The sequence below is a fragment of the Sceloporus undulatus genome, chromosome 5 (genome assembly GCF_019175285.1).
Source record: "Sceloporus undulatus isolate JIND9_A2432 ecotype Alabama chromosome 5, SceUnd_v1.1, whole genome shotgun sequence".
Lineage (NCBI taxonomy): Eukaryota > Metazoa > Chordata > Lepidosauria > Squamata > Phrynosomatidae > Sceloporus > Sceloporus undulatus.
The window spans coordinates 143,535,393-143,563,109 of NC_056526.1; the positions used below are offsets into that span (position 1 = coordinate 143,535,393).

At 38.2% G+C, this 27,717-nt stretch overlaps 1 protein-coding gene across 5 annotated transcripts in view; it reads right to left on the minus strand.

The window, feature by feature from the left end:
- LOC121930983 overlaps window positions 1-27,717 on the minus strand; it is a 45,398-nt gene that overhangs the window by 14,183 nt on the left and 3,498 nt on the right. For 4 of the 5 annotated variants that reach the window (XR_006104049.1, XM_042468057.1, XM_042468058.1 and 1 more), the window contains exons 2-12: window positions 27,478-27,578; window positions 27,019-27,088; window positions 25,941-26,071; window positions 23,383-23,468; window positions 21,719-21,818; window positions 18,997-19,040; window positions 17,311-17,388; window positions 11,360-11,556; window positions 5,403-5,467; window positions 4,623-4,729; window positions 3,707-3,818 (exon numbers count right to left, since the gene is read on the minus strand). Coding sequence is in view for 4 of the 5 variants with exons in the window: in XM_042468057.1 (XP_042323991.1) it covers window positions 3,707-3,818; window positions 4,623-4,729; window positions 5,403-5,467; window positions 11,360-11,556; window positions 17,311-17,388; window positions 18,997-19,040; window positions 21,719-21,818; window positions 23,383-23,468; window positions 25,941-26,071; window positions 27,019-27,088; window positions 27,478-27,578 (1,091 nt within the window). In the remaining variant the exon portion in view is untranslated. Of the gene's footprint in view, window positions 1-3,706; window positions 3,819-4,622; window positions 4,730-5,402; window positions 5,468-11,359; window positions 11,557-17,310; window positions 17,389-18,996; window positions 19,041-21,718; window positions 21,819-23,382; window positions 23,469-25,940; window positions 26,072-26,651; window positions 26,743-27,018; window positions 27,089-27,477; window positions 27,579-27,717 lie in introns of those variants that run through there. The other variant, XM_042468061.1, reaches the window with a different exon arrangement.

Consider the following 27,717-nt stretch of genomic DNA (forward strand, 5'->3'; position numbering starts at 1 on the left):
ACAAAGAGCAAATTAGTTTCATAGGTATAATATACAGCTCTTTTAACAACTGAAACTTTTTTTACAGTAAAAGGCAAAAACAAAACCCAGAATTTAAAATGAGAGTCAGAAGTCATGAGGCACAATAACTTCTACTGTTTATTGCTGATGTTGTGTGCCTTCAAGTCATTTCGAACTTATGGTGAACCTAAGGTGAAACCCCCTATCATGGGGGCTTCTTGGCAAATTTCCTCAGAGAGAGTTTGCCATAGCCATCCTCTGAGGCTGAGAGACTGTGGCTTGCCCATGGTCACCCAGTGGGCTTTCATGGCCAAGCGGGGATTCAAACTGTAGATTGTCTGAAATCTAACTCTGAAGTCCTCGTTTATCTGCATAACTGATTACAATTATTAAACATGGATGACTCTATTAAGACGCTAGCTTTACCCTGGTTTTATTGACAAAGCAGCCATCATCCACAGCAACTGTACAATTTGGAGCATTAAAAGTTATGACTAATACTCAGATTTTAACTTGCAAGTTATCTCTTTTCTATAAATAATCTAATTTCCTTCTAGTGACCCTTACTGTAAACTTTTTAATGCCTGGCTTTTGTCAATGACAGGGTCATCGTGTTAAGTTTAAAATGGCATTGTTCAGTGTCTGGCAAATCACATTCTGTACGGAACAGATTTCAAGCATGAGATTATTATATTTTGAAACAGAGAGCATGATCTCAAGAAACCTAAGGGAAGAAAAGTAAATACAATGCCATTTTTCTCTGCTCCATTTTGAATGCATCCTACCACTGCGACCAACTTGCTATTTTGTAGGAGAATAGTGATTCTCAGAATCTCTGCCATGAAAAACATAGCGATGTCACAGCTGACAGAGGGCTGTCTAACCCGTATTTGAGTGTCTTCAGTGAAGCAGAATCCACTACCTCCCATGGCTGTCTGTTCCACTGTTTTAGTAGCTTTGTGTTTTAGCAGAATTGTTTATTGTTTTTCCTCTTTTAGCATTAATAGTTTTTAGCTGTAACTTCCTTTAAATCAGATGTAAACCATCTTGGGTCCTGTGCAAGGAGAAAGGCAGGATATAAATTAAATAAAAATAAATTAAATAAATATTGCCAAGAGGTTTCTCCTTATTTTTTAGCAGAACTGTGCTTCCTTTCTATTACCACTTTTTGGTTCTTGTCCTGTCTTCTGGCAACAGAAACCAAATCTGCTCCATAATCTTCATGACATATTTTCAGATATTTGAAGAGTGCTATCATATCTCTCTTAGTTTTTTTATAAGACTTAGGATGAGTCTTCTGTTCTCCATGGTAAACAGACATTCCTCATACAACTTGACTTGTAGAACCCTCACCATCCTGGTCACTCTTCTCTAAAAAAACAAATATTTTGTCAATGTCCTTCTTTAAATGTAGCAGCCAAAACTAACACCACACTCCAAATGCAACCTAACAGAATAAAGTGTTATGATTACTTCTTATGATCTGCACACTATCTTTCTGTTAGCAAAACCAGGACTGCAACTCTTTTGGCAGCTGTATTGCATTGCTGACTCATATTCAGCTTGTGATTCACTTAAATAAAGGTTATTTTCGTATTTACTGTTGCTAAGCCAGATCACCCTATCCTATACTTAAGTTGTTGTTGCTGTTGTTTTTCTACCTAAGTACACCTTTGTAAAGTATCCAAGTGTAATTAACATTAATTTCTGTTAAATCTCATCTTAGAACTTTTGACCAAGCCTATTTAGACTCTTTTGAATCTTGATCCTTCCTTCTGTGATGCTGGCTAGCTTTCCTAATTTTGTATCATCTACAGATTTGATAAGCAATGAACTTCAGCCAGGCTATCTACAGAATAATAAACAACATATGGCCTAGGGCAGAGCCTTGAAGCACTCTACTAGAAACTTCTGTCCAGAAAAATACTAAGCTGTTACTAAGCATTCATTGTGTATCATTGTTTGACTCTGACAGTAGAAGTGCTTTACTCAGACTTTAATGCCTTGTTAACAAGAATGTCATTGTCATTCTTCACATATAACCCCCCCCCCACACACACACAATATGGTCTATTCCTTTTGAACAAGATATACCTTCCAATTCCTAAATGTCAGTCATCCTATCTGTTCTCAGTGTACATTTCAGACTGCTGTTATCATTCCATTGAAATTCAAAATGTTTACTGTTCGTTTCACATGCTATGTGGATGTTGGAAGTCTTCCTTATATGAATATCTAGTATGCCTGGAAAAGGAGTGACACCCTCATTTTAGTATAATAACCCTCTTGCCTTCCAAATGGGATAGAGGGTAGAAACAGGAAAGAAGGAAATGAAAGCCTTGTGAAAATGGATGTGTAGAACAAAGATCTCTCTCCATTGTTTCTTCCCTCTTCCTCATACAAGGGTCTGTTACAAACTTCTTGACCCAACCTTGAGCCATGAAACCTACATGCTATTCCATATATTCAACTCAAAGTTCAATGCACTTGGCATATCATTTCTCAACTTTCTTCCATTACTCTGCCAAAGAAAATAAAAATAAAACATTTCTGATGTCTGGTCACTGAAATACTGCTCTGTTGCTGCTATACCTCAGAATTAATTGAAAATGTCTTTATTTTCAAACTCCTTTTAAGGTTTTGAAACAGAAAATAAGGCAGATGGAGCAAGATCTTGTGGGTAGGGTGGATGGTCTATGCACTCAAACCCCAAATTCTTCAAAATAATGGTCTTGCCAGCCCTGTGAGCATGTGCGTTGTCCTGCAAAAAACAAACAAACAAAAAACACCTTTCCGCAGCTTCCTTCGCTGCTTTCCCTGCAAGACCAATTTTAATTGACACAGAAAGTTGGAGTAGTATTGTAGAACAGGACAATTTTTTAATGCACTGAAATCCCTGCTACTTTCCACTGCCAAACCTCATCACCTTGAATGGCAGTACTTGAATAGAAATGTTTATGAAAGGTATCTCATTTGTCCTTGGGGGGAAAAAAGCACTATCAACAAATTATGTGAAGGACACCAGAAAATGACAAGTTAAAAAGGGACTTTCCCTCCTTGGCATAACCATTTCCAGTGTCTTTTATCCTTCCCATGGGAGGGAGAGTAGAAAGAAATAAGGGGCAGTTTGCTGAAAACGCATAAAGGAAAAAAACTCTTACTTATCTACATTCCCTCATTCTTCATTTCTATCCATCTGGTGATGGCAAATGATAGCAAATGTAGGAACTCATATGTATTTGTTTGTTTTCCCTCCTTCCTTTCTTCAGGACTAGTGGAGGAGAAATGATGGAAATGAAAATAGTCAAGGTAAATGGAAAAGGAAAAATCTTTATTTTTTGATCATATTCTGATCGTTTGTGAATCTCTATTTCACGGTGGCTCACTGGTTAAGATGCTGACTCTGTTGATTGCAAGATTGGCAGTTTGAGGCCCAAGCACCATGTGATAGAATGAGTCCCATCACTAGTCCCAGCTTATGCCAATTTACCAGTTCGAAAGCATGCAAATGGAAATAGGTACTACTTTGGTGGGAAGGTAAACAGCATTCTGTGCAGTCATGCTGGCCACATGACTCACAGAGTAGTCTTTGACAATGCTGGCTCTTCAGCTTAGTAACAGAGATGAGTGCTGTCCCCTACAGTCGGACACAATTTGACAGCCTTGTTAAAGGGGATTATCTTTACCTTTACTATTTTATACTTACTCCATCTATATTCTGTTTGGCATGTGGTCCATATGTTTCCTCAGAACCTAAGATCTGTAGGTTAACTGCACTGTAATCCCCATATCCCAGTTTATCAAACATAATGCGAGTCCTGAAACAAGAAACAAATATAATCAATAAACTGTTTCTAAGAAAGCGTTTACTACTAAGGCCCTCTATAGGTCTCCATTCTAAAGTCCAAACTACATGGAAAGACAGAAGACCCTTACTAGAGTTCTCTGACAGACAAGGCTAAATGTCTCACAAAAATACAAACCCCAGAATTCCATACCATTGAGTCATGGTAGTTAAAGTGGCATCAAACTGGATTATTTCTGCAGTGTGGATGCAGCACATGTCCCCTTCTCATGGAAGACCTGAATTCAAAACCAGGACTGATACTGGAGCATGAACCAAAGTAATTGCTAACTGGTCCATCATCTCCTTACCAAACCAATATAACATTTTCCTGTAATTAGTGAATCTCTTTACACCTAATGGATTTCCCATTCATGCTCCATTCGTTTTTGTTTTTGTTTTTTTGAACATTTCAGGTATAGGAAGTTCTACATCCTGTGTTGGCACCTGCTACAACACTGTTGCTAATTTCTTTGATTTCCTCTGTTCTAAGGAATTCTCCTGAACTGAATCCTCCGATTAAACTAAATTTAAAGTAAACAACACCTTCTTCAGTAAACCTTTAAAATGTTTTAATTCAAAAAGTCTTGTTGTATTACTCTCTCTCTCTCTCTCTCTCTCTCTCTCTAATTTTTGTAAATTTTATTTGTCTGCAAATTGCTTCAAGATTATGAATAGCAAGTGATATCTATTTTTAATATTCATGATAATATTGTGATAGTGTGCTTTATTACAAACATTATGTATGATTGAGAATGTGTTTCTGTCACAACACAACCTTTCCAAAATACTTCTACCAGTTCTTCTGCCCTTTTCTATTGCTTTTGGGCCTCCCACGGGACAGCAAGCTGTAGCTCTGAATCCATCAAGATAAGTGGCATTCACCTAGCAAAACAGAACAGATGCATAAGGTTTAACATTAGCTATTCAACACCCTTATATTGACCAGGAATAAATAAGAAATATACTTTTTATATTCACAAAAACTGTTTTTTCTGCTGTTTCTGTTCAGAAATGAAAGCTATAGCATATTGTGGAAGAATAAAAACACAAACACTATTCAAAGGATTATTGAGTGAAATCCACTAAAAGCTGATAGAATAATCTGTGAAGTCAAAAAACTGGATTGCATTGAAAGGTCAGATTCATTCAAATGCTTTAATAGGAGTTTAAAGTTATATAGTCCCATAGCATTTGAACAAAATTGGAATCAGAGTTTTCCTTATAATATGTAGATTCCATGAACCAACATTGCTAACTTGATTGACATCTTTTTGCTATATTGCTATGCTAACATAACCCATGGTTTCTTTCTGAGGCTGCCACAAACAAAAGACAAGCTGATACCTTCTAAAACTGAATGGCAAAAGTGAAAATATTACAATTATGCAAAAGAAGTGCAGTTCAGTGACTTGTGAAAAATTTTCTTACTACACTTGGTCAAATATAAATTTCACACCCTGACAATAATGGTTTTTCTCCAAATGTTTATGATAGTACACCCAGATAAAGCAATGGCACGATTTAATAATTAAATAATTAAAAAGTAATGAAGAACCTTGTAATAGGATGAAGGAGGCGATCCTTTAGCTCCCTGAACCTTCACTGCACCGCCTTCAACTCCTAAAAAAGATGTTTAAAAGATACAAACTTTAGTGTTACTTATAATTAAAGACGTACTAATAAGCTTTTATTAATAAGATGTTGCAGTCTAAATATCTTCACTTGACAACAACATTATTAAATAAAGATGAATACACTATTAAATGAAGATGAATAATAATTCTTTTGTCTTTTCTTTTTCTTTTGCTGTAGCCTTGCTGAAAGCGTCTTTCTGATCAATGGAGGAAAAGGAGTGTTGGACTATAGGGACCCTTAATCTGATCTATTAAAGTTCTTGCTATAATGAAAAGTGACTCAATAGGGTTCAGCGTAAGTGACTAAGACATCTAAGTTACAAAGTTTTTCAACACTGCAGACAAAGTACCAGTAATACAATAATCAGAAAACAAGAACAGTCCTGCTGTATCAAACCAAAAGCCTATGTAGTCCAGTGTTATGTTCCACAGTGGCCAATCAACAACAACGAGTTTTATTGAACTGACCATAACAACGATAACATACAAATATATCAAGATACATACTCCTTGAACTCATAAAAATTAACTAGGAAGTTAAGCACCTAAAAATCAAATAAAACTCGCATATAATTAAATAAGAACAGGTCTAATAAAATAGGATACAGGGTAAAATACATACTGAATATAAAATATAAAATACATACTAAAACAGATTAAACGGGGGAGATAATCAATGGGAGTATTAGTGGCCAATCAGATACCTATGGGATGCCCATAAGCCAAAAATGAAAGCAATAGCAAACTCCCTATAACATTTTCCAACTAATGGCATTCACAATCATAATCTGATACTGGAGGATCTAAAGTCCTTCAAGTCTCAGCCCAGATTTTGCAAAACAAGGGGGAAGAAGGAAAAATCAAGTACTTAAACAGAGATTAATTCATGAAAGGAAAATTAGGATCCAAGCTGATGCTGAATCAGTAGGTTAATACTAATAAATGGTACAACTCACCTTGGAAGTTGTGTCTCTGGTTTTGCACAGTGTAAAATAACCACTGTATGCAAATACTCATGCAGACATGACACAGTGACAATAATGTTCATGGGATTCTTTTCCCATTTGATTGAAAGAAATTGTGATACTGGTACATACAATTCAAATTATTTGAATTACTTTGCTTCCAGGAGGGGTAATTCAAATTAGCTGCTTCATTCTACATAGATACAAATCACACCTTCTTTCTAATCCCTTTTTAGAATTAGCATCTGATCTGACTGAACAAGACTGTATTACTGATATTGTTGATTTTTGTACTGAATTCAAATTAGCACAGCATCTACCAAAGGATAAACATTTTAGCTTACAGAACAAGTATCGATCACAATAAAAATGAATTATTCCAGCTGGCAAAGACAACTCAACAGTTAGCAACCAGGATTATTTTGACTTTCAGTACCCAGGACAGTTCTTCTAAATGACCATTACTTGGAGGAGATGCAAGATGTAAAAACCTGTCACTACCATAATGTTAATACAAATATCACTACTATCCTAAGGCATTATTCTCTTATTTCCTTTGATTTAACTAGGGACTAATTTCCATAGTTATTGCCAAGACTCCTTTCACGAGGATATTGATCAGATTAGGCTTCTCTGGTTGAAAGAGAAAATCAAGACATGTGACAGAAATCTTGGCAGTAACTGCAAATTATTCCGTTGCTGAATAATTTTGCTCCACCCTAAATCACTGTGTATTAATCCAAATAACTACAATCATAAGTTTCTGTACTATACCGGTGGACCAAGGATGCTATCCTTTGGTAGCAACATCACAGAAGCATAAGAAACTGTGCCATGATGATAAGTTACAGGAACATGACAATGCTGATATTTATAACACCATCAGTTAACAAAGAATCCAAGCATCCTAAGTTATTTCCACAAAGCCATTCTCCGAATGTACATTACATTCACATTGAAAAAAGTGAGAACAATACCACCTTTAAAAATGGCAATGCCAAGCAGTTTTATTTGGTACCTGTATAATGGCTGATAATACATGTCTACCCTGCAATGGGCTTCCATGTAAAGATATTACATGTCAAGTATGAGAACATGTGTTTCCTATGATATACATGTCTTCCTTATTGTGGATTTCAAAGGAGGAGCAGAATTACTATTTCAAGAAGATCCCAGGAGGACCTGATGAAGCCCCTTCCCCTGGACTTCTCCAGGAAGACCCATAATTTCAGTCCTATTGCATACCTTAGTCATCCCGAAAGATATTTGTAATATCCGCCACATTTCAGTGTTTTTATCATTGAAATACTAATATGTACTTTGAGCCTCTGTGTGAGACTGTTAAAATAGGTTGGGCTCTCTAAGGGCTGAACAGACGGCCCCAATTGGGGTAGCTTGGAGCCGCCCCATTTAGGCTGGACCGGGGCTGTTGCATAAAGACGCGTGGCTCCAATCCAGCCAGCATGGCCCCAATCCAGCCAGAAAAAAACTATTTGAGGTGGAAAAAAGCCACCCTTTAATTTCTAGAGCCGGCTTTTTGCCGGCTTTGGGCAAGTGGCATCTAAACCTTCTTTCTAATTGGATTATGCAGTTTGTTTTGGACCAAGGTCTCTGGCAGTAGAGAGCAAGGCTAAGCAAGCAGCCTCAAGGAAGCCCCATTTCTGTTTATGTCCCAGCTTGGATCTGGTTCTTGTTGCAGCAACATACAGATGTTCCTATCTAATTTGCAGCCCCAGCATCTCTCGGAGCTATCCAAGGTCCTGATTGCTCATCTTGGCTCCCTGTGAATCTAGAACTACCCTGACACTGGCACATCCTGGATTTGTGGAAGGATCTGCCATCTAGGGCATTGCAGCCTGCCTTCCAGTATTAACAGCATAGGGGAGCAAAAATCCTCAAGAGTCATCATAGTACAAAATGGCTAAGAAAATGAAACAGTAAAACTATGAATACATGCAACATTACATAAATCAGTAGTCATTCATATTAAATTAAAAAAACAACAGAAGAACTAAACAGAACTAACTATTTAAAGAGCTTTTTACTTTAAAAAAAAATCAGATTTTGCCTAACAGAGAAGATGCCAGGTGAACTTCACAAGGAAGGTGTTTCAAAGCCTCAGCATTACCTCTCAGAAGAGCCTAAAACATGGGCTCATTCATTTTAACACTCATGAAGGTGGCACAGCTCACAGAATCTATGAAACAAATTTTAAAACCTGGGCAAGCTGACACTGGAACTATCCAAGAACTAACTAGGCCCCAAAGCTGGGACTTTTGCACCCAGAAACCCCAGCCAGCATGGACAGTGGTCAGGAATTCTAGGCACTGTAGTTAACCAATCTGTGGACACTTATTTTTCAATCCACTGCCTTAGACGCAGTATTCTGAACCGAATCTGGATACAATGACAATGAAACAAGATTAGATGAAATTTACCTACCAAAATAAACACACAGTTGGGCTGCTGCATTTTGGACCAATTGTTTCTAAAGGCCATACAGAGAGTGTTGCAATAACCTACCCTGCATTGGTAAATTCAACCATCTAGAATATAGATAACTGATGTTGTTGTTGTTGTTGTGCGCCTCCAAGTCATTTGAGACTTATGCAACCCTAAGGTGAATGCTTCACAGGGTTTTCTTAGCATGTTTCTTCAGAAGGCATTTGCCATTGTCATCTTCTGAGGCTGAGACAGTGTGATTTGCCAAAGGTCACCCAGTGAGTTTTTATGCTCAAGCAAGGATTTGAACCCTGGTCTCCAGAGTTCAACACTAAAACCACTTAACTATATTGGCTCTCTAATGGACATTATTGTATAAAGAAAGTCAGGGTTTTCTTCCCTGTACTTCAGTGCACGTGCATTCCATTGTTTTAGTATTGTAAGACTGCACAAAATGCATGAGATTATTACACAAAAAGATGACATATATTAATTGTTTTCCTGAAAAAAAAACAATTAGTTACTAATAGACCATGGTAAGAAACATATGTCAAAATATAAAATGATAGTTTGAATATAAGGGGTTAGAATATTTTGAACCATTAGTCAATGACTGCATGTTAATTTTCTTTTTAATATCCTTCACATTGTTTTTATAACTGTAATAGTAATATCTAACTTGAGCCTATGACTACAGGATAAGTCAAAGCCTAATTCCAACTGTTAGTTTTAAGTGGAGCAGATCCTTTGACTCAATGGAATTTACATAAATGCTGACATGCACGTTCCCATTAATTCTGTTCTAGCTGGGTCTAAGAACTGGGTGTAGGCCTAAATAAACATAATTTAATATGAATTGTACATTAAAATTACTTATAAACTACAATATATATTAAGAGAATTTCAATACAAGAAAAATATCTTTAAAAACCACAAAAAATAGATCAACTTTGCTGCCCTTTATATTAGAAAAAATAGTTTCACTACTTGAATCATAAAAAGTGCATTAGTAAGTTCAACCATCTAGTTTATCTAGTGCTCCAAACAAAATATTTAGTAAAGTAAACAATTAAAGTAGATAGGCCTGCAGTCTATTTTCCGGTGTACACTCTCACAACACTTATATCTATGAGCTATTTGAGAAATCTGCCCATTTCCCATCTGTTATATTTCTAATAGAATAACTAACTGAAAGTTCATGTGAAAGTTCATTTGGAGTTCAGATGTAGTCATACTGGGCCATTTACAAACTAAAAGTTCATTTGGAGGTTAAAATATTTTATTATTATTATTATTATTTTAAATGCAGCCTATAAAAGCAGCCATTACTTTATCAGGCAATTTGGAGTAAAAGGAATCCTCTGTATGTTTAAACTAACTTTGTGTATGTGACCCTTGCACACCAGCAGGGGACATTTTAGTCCCCAAAGAGCCATACAGTACTTTGTTTCAGAATCCACATAGAACTAAATCTACAATGAAGACATTCTTTGACATTGTCACCTGACAAGATGAAACAATCTACTCAGATTTCAGCCACTTGCCCTGTACAAACTTTTGTTTAAACAAACAAAACTAGCTGGGATTTTAAAAAGAAACCTCAACAAATACATGGCTTTGCAACATTCTTTGATTATCAGTAGGTTTATCCCCATCAGAAGAACACCGAAATTCTCTTTGAAGACAGGAAATCCAAGAAGCACAGATTAAAGCCTAACCACAATTCTCAATACATAGCAATTCTCACAATTATACACAATTGACGATAAGCAAGGGTCAAAAACAGAAGTGGCGGGTATCCCATATATTAATTTTTTCTAAAAATTACTTTTTATCCTATCCTTTTTCCACTAGGAAAGTCCTCAAGGAGTGGGTCCCCAAATTGTGCCCTTTAAGGGATTTTGGGCTTTAGCTCCCAGAAGCCTCAGCCATGTTGGCCAATAGTCTGGGATTCTGGGAGCTGAAGTCCAAAATCTCTTAAAGGGCACAGTTTGGGGATCGCTGTCCTAAAGGGAGCTTACATGAGTCTGATCCTGTTATGTTTATCTTTGCAACAAAAAGCCTGACTGAACAAAGGTACACACATACGTACCAAATGAGTACAGATATACAGACTGCTGTACGTATTTATACACACACAACATACAAATATTCAAATGTAACATTCAAAATATGTGCAATTTGTGTGTACTATCTACAGATCCACATGTAACGGAAAAGTGCTCATCCAAGTGTTTCTGGAAGATATTTCTCCTGCTGAAGGCCACTACTTCATCTGGAAAAATACCTAACAGAATACTGTTACTGCTATATTCACGTTTCTTGATTAGCAGAAAGTAGAAAAAATAAATTTTGGACTGTAATACAATTGTTCATAGAATTGCTACTTTTGATTCACAATAAAGCCATGTAATAATTGCTATAGTTTCCTTGGAACAAGGAAAAATCATCCATCATCAGCAGACACTAACCTGGGATTTCAGTAATGGAAATATCTGAGAAATCACATGTGACATCTGGTAAGAGATACTCCTTAGGATTACCAATTTCATATACCAACTGTTCTGCCACTGTGCCAAAAGATACCAGGCCTCCTGTGTTGGGTGGTTTGGATACAATAAAACTTCCATCAGAAGAACATTCTACTATGGGAAAACCGATGTTATGCCTAAAGAGTTGAAAATATTGAATACTTTACTAATGCAGACAATGTGCAAATAACCATACAAATAACAAGAAATATATTATGATACTGACAAAAGAATAACAATATACCATCAACCATTAAAATGTATTGATATTTTTAAAATTATAGAAACATTTCAGAAAAATGTTTGCAAAGAAAAAAGCAGATATCGGAATAATTTCAAATAAGGAAGATTATAGGAATATAAAAAATTAACAACCCAAAATTACAGATGAGAAGATGATGACAAAATAAGTACGGTATATACTCCAAAGAAACTGAAAGTTGTGAGAGTATGGTGTATAGTATATACAGTTGAAACAGTCCAAAAAAAGGAAGAAGAAAAGAAGAGGAAAAAGAAGAGGAGGAGGAAGCAGTAGCTGCTGCAATCTCCATGCTCTGCACTAAAAATATTAAAGCAATCATTTGTTATTGAAAGAGGACCTCGAGTCAATTCTGACTCAGGATGACACTGTTGGTGAGACATGTCCAAGTATCCCTAACCTCCACTGCTCTGCTCAGGTCCTGCAAGCCCAAGCTCATAACCCCCTGATCAAGTCTATCCATCTGGTTTGTGATCTTCCTCTCTTTCTTCTACTCTCCACTTTTCCAAGCATTATTGTTTTTTCCCCAGTGATCCATGCCTTCTCATTATGTGGCCAAAGTACAATAGCCTCAACTTGATCATCTTGGCTTCTAAGGAGAGCTCTGGTCTGAGCTGTTTAAGAACCCATTTGTTTATCTTCTTGGCTGTTCACCATATCCTAAGTACTTTTCGCCAGCACCACATTTCAAATGAGTTGATTGTCTTTCTGTCTGCATCTTTCACTGTCCAGCTCTCACATCCTTACATGGTAATTAGAAATACAATGGCCTGGACCAGGGGTAGGCAACCTTTTTGAGCTGGGGGCCGGGTTGCTGTCCCTCAGGCGACTGGGGGACCGAAGCCGGGGGTGGAGCTTCAACCCTCTGGGGCGGGGCCATGTGCCAGGGGTGGAGCTTCCACCCTCCTGGGCGGGGCCACATGCCGGGGGTGGAGCTTCCACCCTCTGGGGTGGGACCGTCTGCCGGGGGGTGGAGCTTCCACCCTCCAGGGGCGGGGCTGCATGATGGGGGCGGAGCTTCCACCCTCCAGGGGCCAGGCCTCCCCATCTTTCCTGGCCCCTGATGGGGCCCCAGGCCCCGTCAGAGACCGGCAAAAAAGCTGGGGGGCCGCCAGCGCTGGAGGGCCCCCACGACGGCACCGGGCCTCCCAGAGGCCCCCTGCTGCCCTGGGAGCCCTCCTGGAGGGCCCCAGAGACGGCAAAGGGCCCCCCAGAGGCCCCCTGCCGCCCTGGGAGCCCTCCTGGAGCCCTAGGACGGCAAAAGGCCCCCCAGAGCCCCCTGCCGCCCTGGGAGCATCCTGGAGGGCCCTAGAGATGGCAAAGGGCCCCGCAGAGGCCCCTGCCGCCCTGGGAGCCCCTCTGGAGGGCCCCAGAGACGGCAGCGGGCTTCCAGAGGCCCGCCGCCGCTGCCGCCGCAGCCACCCATCGCAGCTTTTCGCCGCTCTGGGCGCCGCCATTTTGGGTGGCAAAATGGTGGCGCCATAGCCCCAGAGGCCGCTATGGGCACCGCCATTTTTTCGCCCAAAATGGTGGCGCCTAGAGCGGCGAAAAGCCGTGATGGGCGGCTGCAGCGGCGGCGGCGGCAACAGCAGCCAGGGGCCGGTCGCCAGGCCTCCGCGGGCCGCATCCGGCCCACGGGCCGGAGGTTGCCAACCCCTGGCCTGGACAATTCTGACTTTAGTGCTCAGTTGTATGTCTTTACCCTTCAGGAGCTTTTCTAGTTCTTTCATAGTTTCCCTTACCATTTCTAGTCTTCTTATTTCTTGACTGCAGTCACCATTCTGATCAATGTTTGCTCCTAGGTACAGGAATTCTTTAACTATTTCAATATCCTCATTATCTAGACTGATTTTTTTGTGTTTCTTCTGTGATCATTATTTTTGTTTTCTTGATGTTTAGCATCAAGCCTGTCCTTGCACTTTCATCCTTAACCTTCCTGATTAGCTGTTCCAATTCTGTGCTGTTTTCCGCCAATATTATGGCATCATCTGTGTATCTTAGATCATTGACGTTCCTTCCTCCTATCTTCACTCCTTCTGATTCTAACTTTGCTTTCCTTATGATATTTTCAACATATAAGTTGAACAAATAGGGTGATTGGATGCAGCCTTGCCTGACCCCTTTGCCTATTGTAAGCCAGTCTGTTTCTTGAATTCTGTTGTGATGGTGACCTTTGGTACAGATTTCTCATCAGGACTATCCAATTGTCATTAATTAATATTAATTATCCTTGATTAAAACCCAAGAAGAGGAAAGTACGATCTCACTGTTGTTGAGATGCTAATTTCTCTCACTATTAATTAAGGAGACATTAAAAAGAAGTTGAAAGAAAATAGATGTTTATTCGCTCCCTCTAACAGAAAACAGCATGATATTTCACTGCCACAGGAACCAGCAGCAGCTGCTTCCTTACAGGACAAGAATTCCTTACCTTGGGGATCATGAAATGTGCTGTTTGTAGCTACTTTGCAGAGTAGAAGCTATTATAAATGCAAGGCCTATTCTTTTGGCATGATGCTTTCTTAAACGCCAAAGTATCAAGCATAAATAGTGGCTGTATTCTACATTTTAAAGCAGCAGAACAACACATGTGTACAGATATGCCATTACTGAAATCAGTGCCGAAGTATTGGAGGAAGATTATAATTACACAGATTATTGTGTTCAAAGTTACTAAACAGATTTATTTGGGTTTTAAAAAGAAATGAACACTCTCTATTTTTATTAGCACAAGCAAGAGCCAATTGGCCTAAGACATTTTCCTCACAGGATGCTAATTCTCAAGGTGATGAAACAGAGCATCCACTACTATGTTCTTCTAGGACAGGGCAGGATCTTTCAGCTCTAACTTCTCATTGAAGTTCCATTTTAAAAAAAAACATAGTAAGCATGTTTCCCTGGAGATGACATAATTAAAAAAAACTCTCAATTACCCTGGTTATGCTGCTGGTCCACTGCATTTTTAAAAACACACTCAAAAGCTCTAACTCCTGAATGGGCGTACAAATCTTGCCCCACAAAAAAGTCCTCAGATCCAACCTATCTTCTATTACAAAAGGGAGCTTGTATTCTAGGTCTGTAGCTAGAGAACAACAATCTAGGCCATGTTAGAGCTAGCTAGGTTACTTCAAGACAAATAATTTAAAACAGAATTAAAATGTCTGGACTCAAGATAAAACCCATTTGAACAATTAAGCTTGACTTGGCTTTTGAAATATAACTTGGCAAATAACATAAAATTCTAAAAGAAGAATCATGTAAATAGAATTGGATAAAACAAATTAGAATATATATGTTTAATTTTTAAAAAAATCAAGCAACTATTCTAGTACTTCACTGATAATTTCTAAAAACTGAAATGAATAATCAAAACACTAGCACAATGTTGAATGAGACAGGATTGTTTCCCAGATAAAGCTGGATAAAGGGATAGTGAAAAGGTGCCTGGCAGTAGCTTTGTATTCTTCTAGCTGTTAGCTGAGAGGGAGTAGTTTCTCAGCTGGTGCTTGAATCAGACATGACAACACTACGCTACAGGTCATAGTGATAATGGGAGAATGTGATAACTTGTTGTTCTGTGCCTTGAAGTCATTTCTGACTTATGGTGACCTTAAGGTGAACCTATCACAGGATTTTCATAGCTAGATTTGTTCAGAGGAGGTTTGCCATGCTCTTCCTCTGGGAGTTATTATGAGAAACGGGAGAAAATATTAAATGGCTGAATGATACCCAGCAATTCTCACTTTTTTCTAATCTGAACATGGTGGTGAACATATAGTACTTGGCAGGAGGGGGAAGACATGAAAAAGAGGACAGGGTTGCTATACCTTTCACAGTTATGGAGAAGAGGTAATTTCAACTAGTGCTTTTGCAACCTAGTCTGTTTTTTAACATCTTAGTTGGGTATGCCAGACTTGCCCTTTTCTAGGGAAATATGGCCTGCCCAGTGTCACCTACATGGTATGAATTTCATTTTGGGGCTATTGCCATGTGCTACTGTCAGGCTGTCTTTGAAATACATGCAGAACTACATTAACATATTCTGTATAAAAATATGAAATGTAATATATTCTGCACAAAGGCTGCATCAATAGAAGTATCGTGTCTAAATCAAGGGAAGTAATAGTGCCACTCTATTCTGCTCTGGTCAGGCCCCACCTGGAATATTGCGTCCAGTTCTGGGCACCACAATTTAAAAAGGATGTTGAAAAACTGGAGCGTGTCCAAAGGAGGGCAGCTAAAATGGTGAAAGGTCTGGAAATCATGTCATATGAGGAACGACTTAAGGAGTTGGGGATGTTTAGCCTGGAGAAGAGAAGGTAAAGAGGTGATATGATAACCCTGTTTAAATATTTGAACGGATGTCATATTGAGGAGGGAGCAAACTTGTTTTCTGCTGCTCTAGAGACTAGGACCCAGAGCAATGGATGCAAGCTGCAGGAAAAGAGATTCCACCTCAACATTAGGAAGAACGTCCTGACAGTAAGGGCTGTTTGACAGTGGAACACACTCCCTTGGAGTGTAGTGGAGTCTCCTTCATTGGAGGTCTTTAAGCAGAGGCTGGATGGCCATCTGTTGGGAATGCCTTGACTGAGAGTTCCTGCATGGCAGGGGGTTGGACTGGATGGCCCTTGCGGTCTCTTCCAATTCTGTGATTCTATGATTCTATGAAAGGCAGTAGGGTGAGCTAACAAGTAGCCTGCCCATTTTTTGCTTTGACATCCTCTACTCACTTGAAAGAGTAAGTCTCTTCCCCAAAAGCAATATGGTTGTATATAGCAGAATTCAGTGACTGCCATCAATGCCAAACAATAACAGTTCTTGTAACTCAAGGACCTCACAAAGATAAATCCTTCTGAAAACTGATTTCACTGATGAAGTGGAAAAGGAACTCCCCGACCACTACCACCACTGCCAGAGAATATACTGAGGCACAGCAGCCTTGCAAAATCAGCTCCTCTTCTGTCAATTAACTCCAGGGGATGTGGTAACAAAGACCCAGTCACAATTCATGAGTTCCATGTCTGTGGCTGGTGAATCTGGGCAGTAGGATGAACTTTATATGAGCTAACTAGGGTGCTAAAGCGATATGAGAAATTAGGGCCCACATCTTGGATAGTTTCTTTAACATTTGAACTAAAATCCAGAGAGGAGTCAGTGCCCCACTGACATGGACAACACCAGCCACTATTGGAAGGTCCTTCACCTCGAGAAATCCCACGTCATACTGTCATTACAGTAATGTTGTGTATTGTATTGAATTCTACCCCAATCCTTCATGTTAGATGGCAGAAATTGTTCCACTCCTGTTGCCAGGTTTTTCCATTTCAGAGATCCAGTTTGGAGTAAATTTGTATGAGCAACCATAATACCTTTCTGTTTTGTAAAGAGCTGCACAATACTCTGACGCTGTCCGAGAGCAGACATTAGCCTTAGTTTGAGATGCAGAGTATCTTTCCTGGGCAAAATGAGTTAATTATCTATATGATAGAAGTGAAAATAGAATAAAGACTATCTTAAAGGTCAAGAAAGAAAAGACTAAGAAAGGCAACATAAGGAAAGTCAATAAAAACTCTTAAACTTTCACTATGGAAAAGTGATTTCTTAAGTAATCAAGATAGAATCAACATACCAGTCTGGTACAGTATGCCAGTCAGTGAATATTCCACCTGTACATTGAGCACCACATTCAATCAGATGGCCTGCAAGACTAGAAACCAAGAATAATGTCCTGATTTGGAAGATATATTCTAACAACCTTTTAATTTAATAACAGACACCTTAGTTAATTGGGTGTTTTCCATTAAATTTTAATTACTTACAAGATTTTTTCTCAGCTGTCTGTATGCATATCTTTATATACATCTATAGTGAATCATTTCATTTTACAAAATCCCACTTTGCAAGAGGCAAAAATATTTTTAATAAATAAGCATTCAAAAACCTAACACCATTGGCAGTTTTTATAATTTTGAATCAATCTTGAGTATTATACTTACAAAGCTTTTCCCACTTTATGGAATGAAAATGTATCACTACTTTTCAATTGACTCTCCATCTTAAACAGAGATGGAATACCAGCAGCTGATTTAATTTAATTCAATAATTTCATAGACTTTGGCAATAACCTCAAGATCACTGCTTGTAATAGGTCCTAGTAGTGAAATAAGTGAATCTTGACATCAGTGTTCATGCAGCTACAAAATACACTTGTTGCTAAGGTAAAGGTTTCCCCTTTGACAAGTATGTCTAGTCATGTCAAACTGTAGGATCCCTCACTTGTTGCTAACTTCTAGATTTGATTTGATTTTACTGCATAAATTTATTTCTGAGATGGGTGGCATTGGAAAAGGGAAGGCTAAATTCATTCTAGCATACATATATAGTCCATACTGGAATTAGGGTCTGTCAAAGCTGACAAATGTGATGATGACAATAATAATAATAATAATAATAATAGTAATAATAATAATAATAATAATAATAATAATAATAACAACAACTTTTATTTATACCCCACTCTTCAGTCAAGGCTTACAATTTGTTAATTAGACATTTCCCTGCCCTCAGGTTTACAATCTAAAAAAAAGACAAGACACAAAAGGAGAAGGGAATGGCAGTAGGGAAGGGGAATGGCTCTGGGTGAGCATATACAGTACAAGGTTTTTGTACAGACAAGCATCCTCTTTTATTTTATCTATTTCATATATTTGTCCTCCACTCACAAGTATGTGACGGAAAAAAACAAGAAGTGCCGTTATCATGATTTAAAGTTGACTTATGAATGCTGCTTTTTTTTTAAAAAAAAAAGCCTTCTATTATAGTTCACAGCTTGGAATGTACTAAACTAATATTTTGTTGTCCAACTGTACCAATCTCTTAAGTGCCAAATGAAGATATCCATACTGTCCCAGCAAGTGAATTTGGAAAACTTACTTTTTCAGACTACAGCATTCAGAATCCCACACCCAGCATTGCCAGTGGCTGGGAGAGAAACATGATTTGGTGCATGCATCAACCTTACTTGCTAATTAGCTTACTTGCTGTTCACCACTATGATCTTTGGAATAGCGGTATATAAATAAAATAAATTATTAATTATTATTATGTTTTCCCAAAGCATACTACTTAGAATATAAGTGCATTCCCCACTAGTGAACAAAATTATCTTCTGACCCAATGTATTTTTAATAAGCTCCGTACACAAGTATTAAATTGACACATTTCAAATCAAGTGTTCTATTAGTATTGTGCTTCTGCTTGACTGTGTTACTGCCATTACATTTTAACAACATTCGTAAAGAATTAAATCATTTACCTGCCAGATGCTAGGAGGTTGAACTCATCTCTATTCCAACCAAACTATAAAAATATAATGTTTAAATTGTTAGATGAATTTATATATTAAGTAATTCATATTAAAATACAGAAAGCATAGTCCAGTTCATCACCAAAGCAGTGCCCTAAAGGCTCAGTACAGCCTCATTTCCCTCTTATGTATCCACAGATGGAGGCAACACACTAAGGGAAATACAGTCCTTTGGGCACAGATACAGTGTCTGCAGAAAAAAAGGGGAAAATAAAAAAGAGGAGAAAAAATGCTTGAACAGGCTAACAGATGTGTCATTTTTCAAGCATACTTTTAAAATAGGACAAAGTGCGGTATCATTTAAAACTGATGCTGTTACTATTAAACTTACACAGCATGAATATTTTCTGAGTGCTTTATGAACAACACTTCATGACTTCTGAACATAAGGCTTGCAAGGTGAAAGGCATGCTTTCCAACACATTTCATTTTACAGATTCAACAAGTGTATGCTCAGTGATGCATATCCTTACACTGTTTTTTTTAATTAACCAGATTCTTCAGTTTAAAAAATGGTCCAGAAATGAGAGGAAAAATTAAGCAATTTATTTTTTGGTGCCACCTTGTGGCATGCAAAATGATTTGCATGTTTTACCTGAAGCCCTAATGTTGATTCATAAGAAACTCCAAATGATTTATGAGAATGATTAACTAAAGATGTTTATCTGAAAAAGCTGTAAATATATTGAAAATGCAGATTGTCAAAACACCATTTACAGGAATGCCACATTTCTTTCAGAAAGTAGTGTCTTGAACAAACAGGGACCGTTCTTTAGAACTACAAGAAACCTACCAGAATCCCCACTTTTTTTGTTTATCCAGAAATAACTCATTTACAAGTAAGAGTATGAAAACAAGATAAACAGTGCAACACAATTATTTATCTTCTGTAGACTGTGCTATGTTCCTCAGATTTGATTTGTTTACACAATGTTAGCTGGATGAACAAGACCCAATACTGTGCAGTGGTTTTAGTGCTGGACGAAGACTGTGGGAGACCAGGGTTTGAATTTCCACTTGGTCAGTCCACTGGGTGACCTTGGCTAAGTCAGGCTCTCTCGCTCTCAGAGGAAGGCAATGGCAAAACCCCTCTGATTAAATTTTGCCAAAACCCCACAAGTAGATACGTCTTAGAGTTGCCATAAATCAGAAGTGACTTGAAGGCACACAACAACAAAGCAAAAGAAACAACTGCAGATCCCATGCCTCATTAGGGCAACTTTTATGATGTGAAATGTCAATAAATAACATAGTATATGTACTGTAAGTATGCCAAGTAATATGCAAGTACTGTATAGGTGAGATGTGTACTATGCAATTTCTTTGAGGTACAAAAAAGTTCAAAATAAGAGAAATGTTCTAAATGAGCAAAAGCCATAATATAATCAGACAGAATACAACGCCCAAAACATTCTTCCTGTTAAAATTGAGTTTAAAAAGGACAAAGTGTACATGACCAGTTTGCGTCAAACACTGTTGAAACTACGTGTTTGTATTTTATTGATCTCACCATCATGTTTTCTGCTTCATTTTGAAATAAATAAAACTTAAAATACTGAAAAAGTGTTTGCATTTCATTTTAATAATAATAATAATAATAATAATAATAATAATAGGTTTTATTTATATTGTCCCGCCTCTCCCGATGGATCGAGGCGGGATTACAACAGAATTATACAAACACAATACTAATAACAGTTATTTAAAATCACAATATAAAACCATATCCCATCTAAAAACAATTGGTACAATATAAAATTTTATCACAGCCTGAGGTAGACTCCTGATCGGGAGGTAGTGAACTTGCTGAGTCTATAAAAGATCAGGAGGGGTATGCTTGCCGGAAGAGGTGTGTTTTCAGTGCCTTTTTGAAGGCATCCAAGGTGAAAATGAGTCAAAGCTCTTCCGGAAGGTTGTTCAAAATTGTTGGGGCCATAGCCGAGAATGCTCTTTGGCGAGTAGATGTTAATCTCACCTTGAGGTGTTCAAGTAGATTCTTCCCGCTTGTTCTGAGAGTGCGGGGCGGATTATGTCAGGAGAGGTGTTCCCTCAAGTAACTCGGGCCCAAACCATGTAGGGCTTTAAAGGTGATCACCAACACTTTGTATTGGGCCCGGAATCTAATTGGCAGCCAGTGTAAGGATTTTAGTACAGGTGTTATATGGTCTGACCATGAGGTACCAGTGACCAATCTGGGTGCGGCATTTTGGACTAGCTGAAGCTTCCGAACTTGGTACAAAGGTAGCCCCATGTAGAGTGCATTACAGTACAGAAATCTAAACGAGAGGTTACCAGTGCGTGTACCACAGTTTCAAGGTCCTTTCGGTCTAGACAGGGGCACAGTTGGCGATCAGCCGAAGCTGGTACCAAGCACTCCTGGCCATCGCATCTACTTGAGATGATAACTGTAGGGATGAATCTAGGAGTACTCCCAAATTGCAAACTTTGTCCTTTAGGGGAAGTGTGACCCCGACCAGGACTGGATGACAAATCTCCCTGCCTGGACTTGGGGAACCTATTATGAGTACCTCTGTTTTCTCTGGATTCAACCTGAGTTTGTTAATGACTTTATTACAACAACAACAACAACAAAAAAAAAAAAACAGTAGAAATTTAACATTCATGTAAGTAGAAGAAATTATTTCAGATTTGGAAACAGTGATTCACTTACAGAATGAATTAGTGGTCCCAGTACAAGGCTACTGTCAACACACCTTCCAGTCACTACAACATCTGCTCCTAGGTCAAGAGCTCTACTTATTGGTCTTGCACTGAAGAAACAAAGCATTGATCATCAAATTACCAAACAAAGCATTGACCATCAAAATCTTGAATCATTTATTCACCATTCAAAATAATCCTGCAAATGATCTTAAAAGATTCAAAATTCAATCCAGCAGATGCAGTTCAGCCTGGTGACCCTCTGCTTTGCTGTGTTATATGACTGACTGCCTAATAAAAATAAACACTGGCCAGAGAGGGACAGACAGAAAACATAAGGGACTGGAAATACAAGTGACAGTTTTAATCAAAGTCCACCCATTATACTGTCAGTTGTCTGTATCCATGGATTCTGTATCCACCATACATGTCTTGAATGTATATATATATCTCAAAAAAGCAAACCTTAACTTTTGCCATTTTATTTAAGGGACACCATTTTACTATGCCATTGTATTTAATGGGACTTGAGCATCCATGGAATTTGGTATTCAATGGGGTCCTGGAACCAAACCACAGCAGATGTAGTTTGGTTCACTATAGTCAAAACAGAGCTTTAGGAAATCCATCACCCCAAGGTGTAAGTAAGTTCCTCATCTGTTAAAATGAACCACCTAAATCATTATGTTAAGTTCTAATGAGTTAGAAATACTGATTCCTACTAGGAATGTAAAAAAAAATCCCACATTGTCTCATCAACTAGAAGAAAGGGTGTTTTGACACACTAAAACAACCCATCAAAAATGGTCAACTGCTGAAAATATTTAGCATTTTGGGACTTTTAACAAAAAAAATCATTAGTATAAAATCACTTTTCATGTATCATTTTTATTCAAGGTTTTTGAAAAAGGTTTTCTCTTTAAAATCAGTGCAATGGATTTGTTCACACACAAAAAAGTTCTGATATTCAAAAAGAAAGAAACATCCACAAAGATTCTCATGATGTCCAGCAATGATAAAACTTTTGAAAGAATTTGTTCTTCATGGTACTAACAACACAAATTAAGATTTACACACACACACACACACACACACACATCTATTATAAGCTTTAAGATCATAAACACAAAGTGAATATCCCCAAACAGAGAAGAAGACAAAACCTAGGTATACAGATTCCTTGGTGTTTTTTTAAAAAATCAAGTACGTTTACTCCATAAGATGCAAATGTTCCTTGGTTTTGCCAAGCCAACAGATAAGGTCTGTGCCTCTTCCTTTCACTCTGAAACTTTACTAGCCAATGGTCTATACAAATTCTGCAGATAACTGAATCTCCTTGGTACTTTTTCTGGCAGGTGTCACTGGTACTTCCAGACCCTTTTAATTAAATTAAAATGCAAGAATTTTTGGCTAGATTTTTTTTTAAAAAAAAATCTGAATAATATCTAGGGTACACAATTACATGCATATTACACCAATGCATTTAAACACACACACACACACACACACTGCATATGGCAAAAACGCAGGACCTCAAGTCCCGTTTGTTTCAATGGGCACTCCTGCGTATGGGGCTTGCTTTCTGCATAAGGTTAAAACTGCGGATGGTAAGCCTGCAGATGGGGCAGGCAAGTTGTACAACTTTTTACAAAATACATCACTTAAAAATCTTACCCCAAATAAACATTCATGCTTTGGATATTTTCTGGAAATGGCATCCCATTATCTCCTTTGGAAACAGCCTTTTTAATGTTGTTTAACTGTAAATAATGCATTTAATATAAATATATTTAATTACAACGTTGACTTTCAAGATATACATTTTGTATTAATTCTAGGCAATGTTGCTCAATTACCAAACAAAACACTAAATAGGCATTTTCAGAAGTGTAGCTTATTGGTTATATAACCTCATAAATCGAAGCATTAAGGGCAAGTAACAAATCTGATAGCCGCCTTTTCTCCTTTGCTCTCTTGCCATAAACCAGGAGTGTGCAGCATCCAAAGCCTGTGGGCCATAGAAGGCAATCCTTGCCCCACATCTCCCATTTTCACACATCTCTGGGGTTTTTCCTTATAATTGGTCAACTGTGCCTATCATGACTATAAATTGATATTTTGGGCTATGAGGAGGCTGGACCTAGTTTAGTCGCAGGAAGCTTTTTTCTAAGTAAAGGTGAATTGTAGTCTCTTCCAATTTAAAAAAAAAAAGTTTGTTTGGGTGCAAACCAGGCCATGGTGGCTGAGCATGACTTGTCATGCCCCCAGAAGCTTCTACGATAGGGGTTTGTTATTTTTAGGCCCAAAAAGAGTTGAGGAGAGGAGAGTACAAGAGGTGCAAAAAACAGTCTTGGGCTGCATGTTGCCTCAAGGACAAAAAAAATTCTCCTCTGCCTTAAGATTTATTAGTTGCTTTAACCTGCCACAATGTTTGAAGTAACAAATGACTGAGCAGTCTCTTCAAACCAGGATTACAAACCTTAGCAAAGTCAAAACAAGACTTGAATGCTTGAGAGCTATTCAAAATTGAGTATGAAATCCAGAGTAAATATGGTTTGTACTTGAAAGACATGAGCAATTAGAAACAAGTTTCATTATTTTGACTGCAAATAAGTGGTTCTTCTATAAACAGCAATTGCTTAATCATATATTAAAATCTCTTTATCCATTTGATATGGCATTGATTAAAATGAGGAGCAATGAAGTGGCTATCTTGGAGGAAACTTCATTTCATCCAAACAGAGATGACTGGAAAGTGAGGGACTGACAAAGAAAAGCTGTCTGCTCCTATTTTTGTGGTTTGAACCACATGGAGATTGTCATTGTATATAAAATCTGTGAAGCTAAGCATAATCTAAAGGTATTCTGGGCTTTGGCTGCAAATGAAGTTATCTGATTTCCTCACCATCTTGCCATGGAAGTTATTCTCTCTGCTTGCTTCTAAGGCTGAAGGAAACTTGAACACCCCACCATTAGGTTAAGTACCTACTTTAGGCAACAAAGAGTGAGTTTAATGAAAGGACAACACATTGTTCAGTTATTTAATTTATTATTACAGTATGTTTTAATGTCAGAAAGGAGAAAAGGCACTTGTGAGATTTTCTTAGGGGCTCGACAGGGGGTGGCAAAACACTGCCCGATTTGCCCTGCCACTTGGCACAGAAACGATCCACTCCTGCTCGGGAGCAAAAGGATGACAACCTTTCCAGCCAGTGCCGTTTGGGCACTTTGCCGCCTGTGTGTCATCATGGCCCACTCCGTGTGGATGGGCATGCACCATGATGGAACACAGGCAGCAAAAGTAGGGCTGGACGTGTGTGTACTTTCTACTTTCAGCCCCACAGGCTGGCACAAAGTGCCAGTCTGTTTAGTGCCTTAGTTGCCAAAATAACTTGACCTACCTAGGAAACAATGTCCTTTGGCTTTGGAAAGATGGGCTACCATTTGCTGTTGTGCTTCAGCAAAATATCTTGGGGTAGACCTAGTCTGATATACTCAGAATAGGAATCTTCATTAGTATGAAAAAGGGATCTTGCAGCACCTTTGAGACTAACTGTATGAAAGAAATTGTAGCATGACCAAAACACATGGGCCAAATGACGCAGCTTCTGGCCGCGTTTGTGACATAGCATTCAGATGACACATGCCCTGAATGCGGCCAGAAGCCACATGACACCATACAATCTCTGAAAAACAGGGCCAACCAAGAAGGAATGGATAGGATCTACTCCTTAACGTGGCTCAGTTCAGGACCGCAATGGTGACCCAGATTGAGCCCAGGCCCATGCAGTTGCCTCAGCCCTGGTGCAAATGGCACCAGGGTGGTTGCACATCGCTCTTTTCGGCCTGTCTGTTTCGGGCCTTGGTCCATTTCCTCCAGACTAACATGGCTATGCCCCAAGAATCTGATCCACTCAGAGACATGCTTCTTTCTTTGGTCCACAGTAAAATTCTAATCTGTAAGCCATTACAACTATAATTTATCACTCTTGTTAGCAATTATTACTTTTGTTAATGGGTCGACCTTGTTTTTTGCTTTTAGTGGTCAGTTAGCCACACCAGTACAAGGAAATGGTTATCTATTGTATTTGTATAATGCATTTATTTAATAGAAACACCAAGATCCTGATCAGGCTTTGCCATTCCATGACACACATATCCCCTTGTTCTATTGTACAAAAAAAATGACCAAACCTTCCAAACCATATTCCTTTGTAAAAACTGAAATGTACCTCTCTCATCAAATCATCACCAGTAACCACAGCTATCTTCAAGCCAACACCAGCCTTTTCTGCCACCTGCTGGAGAGCAGCAGCACAGGCGAGTGGATTCATCCCCCCAGCATTGCTGACAATGCGAACACCTAAAACAAGAGGAAAAGTTCAGAATTATGAAAAGCACAAACATATAGACAAACTGATATCTCCCTTGACTATTTTTGTGCAGATTGTTTTGGCTGTTATTAGCTACCAAATCACTGTATGTACCTCTGATTGTTTAAACCCTGTTTAAAATTTAAACAGTCAATTGTAGTCAATACTTAATGTCTCAATGCAAGAAAGTTGTGTAAATTGGAAAATTGCTTGGCTAGGTTTTGATGAGTCTTTATAAACTTTATAAACATGAAGCCATGGGGCCAAATGTTTCCTTGATACTCGTCCCTTCCTTCCACCTGCTTTGACATAAAAATCTAATCTCATATTAAGATACAGTTTCCCACTGCACCACAATGAAGGAAATCTCACTAAAAGTAATTTAGCAATCCAAGAAAGGATGTGTTAGAAGCCAAAGGCAAAAATGCTCCTTCACATCTAAATCCAGTTCCCACTGAAAATCCTTTCCTAAGGAACATTTGTATTAATTTTAATTGTTGTTTCCATTAGATTGTTGACCACTTGAAAGATCTAGTGAGATGTTACTCATAGGAACCAGGGACCACCTACCTCTGTACTCTTTCCACATAAGAATCCATCTAAAGAGAAGATATTTCTGTTTGCAGGGAGGCTTTCCACACAAATAAAATCATCCATTTTCCTTAGGAAATTAAAAGTAGGAATTTAGGCAAGTTACCTTCCATGTGAGGAAAGTGATAACAGAGGGGAGCTGAGTTGGCATTCCCTGGCTCCTCTGTGGGAAAATGTGGAGCAAGTAATGCCTGCACAGAGTTAGCGACCATTAAAGAGCCAAAATTTGGTTCAATAGTGGGGTAAATATAATAAATATATTTATAAGTGACATGACATGTTTTAAGACATTAAATGGGAAGGCAAGGGTAGCTGCCAATACAACAAAAGTACAACAGCCTCATACCTTTTCTGTGTATATCCTTTATATAAGGAGCTACTGCAGTTAATACAAAATCAGGTGTATATCCCAAGTCCTGAAATAAATAAATAATTAAATTGTAAAAAATATGCTAAATAGGTTTTTCATTCTGAGAAAACCTTTTTTTGTGTGTTTTAACCTCTGCAAGAACAATTCCAAAACAATGGCAGGGAAGAAATTGGCTTTGAAATATACACACAGATAAATTACCAGTAACTACCCAACAAAGACACAAAAGCTTACCAAACCTACTACCTGTAAGGGAAGTGCAACATAGATCCAAGTAATCAAGATTTAATATATTTAATTGTCCTAGTACTTCAAAAATTTAAATCATATACATATCAGTCAGATTAGAAATATATTCCAGTGGTGGCAACTTCTTATTTTTTAAAAATGGATTCTAATAATTGGACCTTTCCCCTAGAAAGCAAATCTACTTACTGGAGCTCTTGCTTTGGCAGTAGCTAGTAAAGACATTGTAATTTCAGAGAGGTAATCAAAAACCAGGAAATCCAGCTTCCCTCCATACAGTAGTTGAGGAACTAATGCAACAAAATAAACTGATATCAGAAGAAGAAAAATCACACTGCAGTGTAAAAAATACTGATTGTAACAGTTTTGAAACAGAAGTTTTGCAGGAAACAATTTATCACTGATAATAAGGAAAATGATACATCTTAC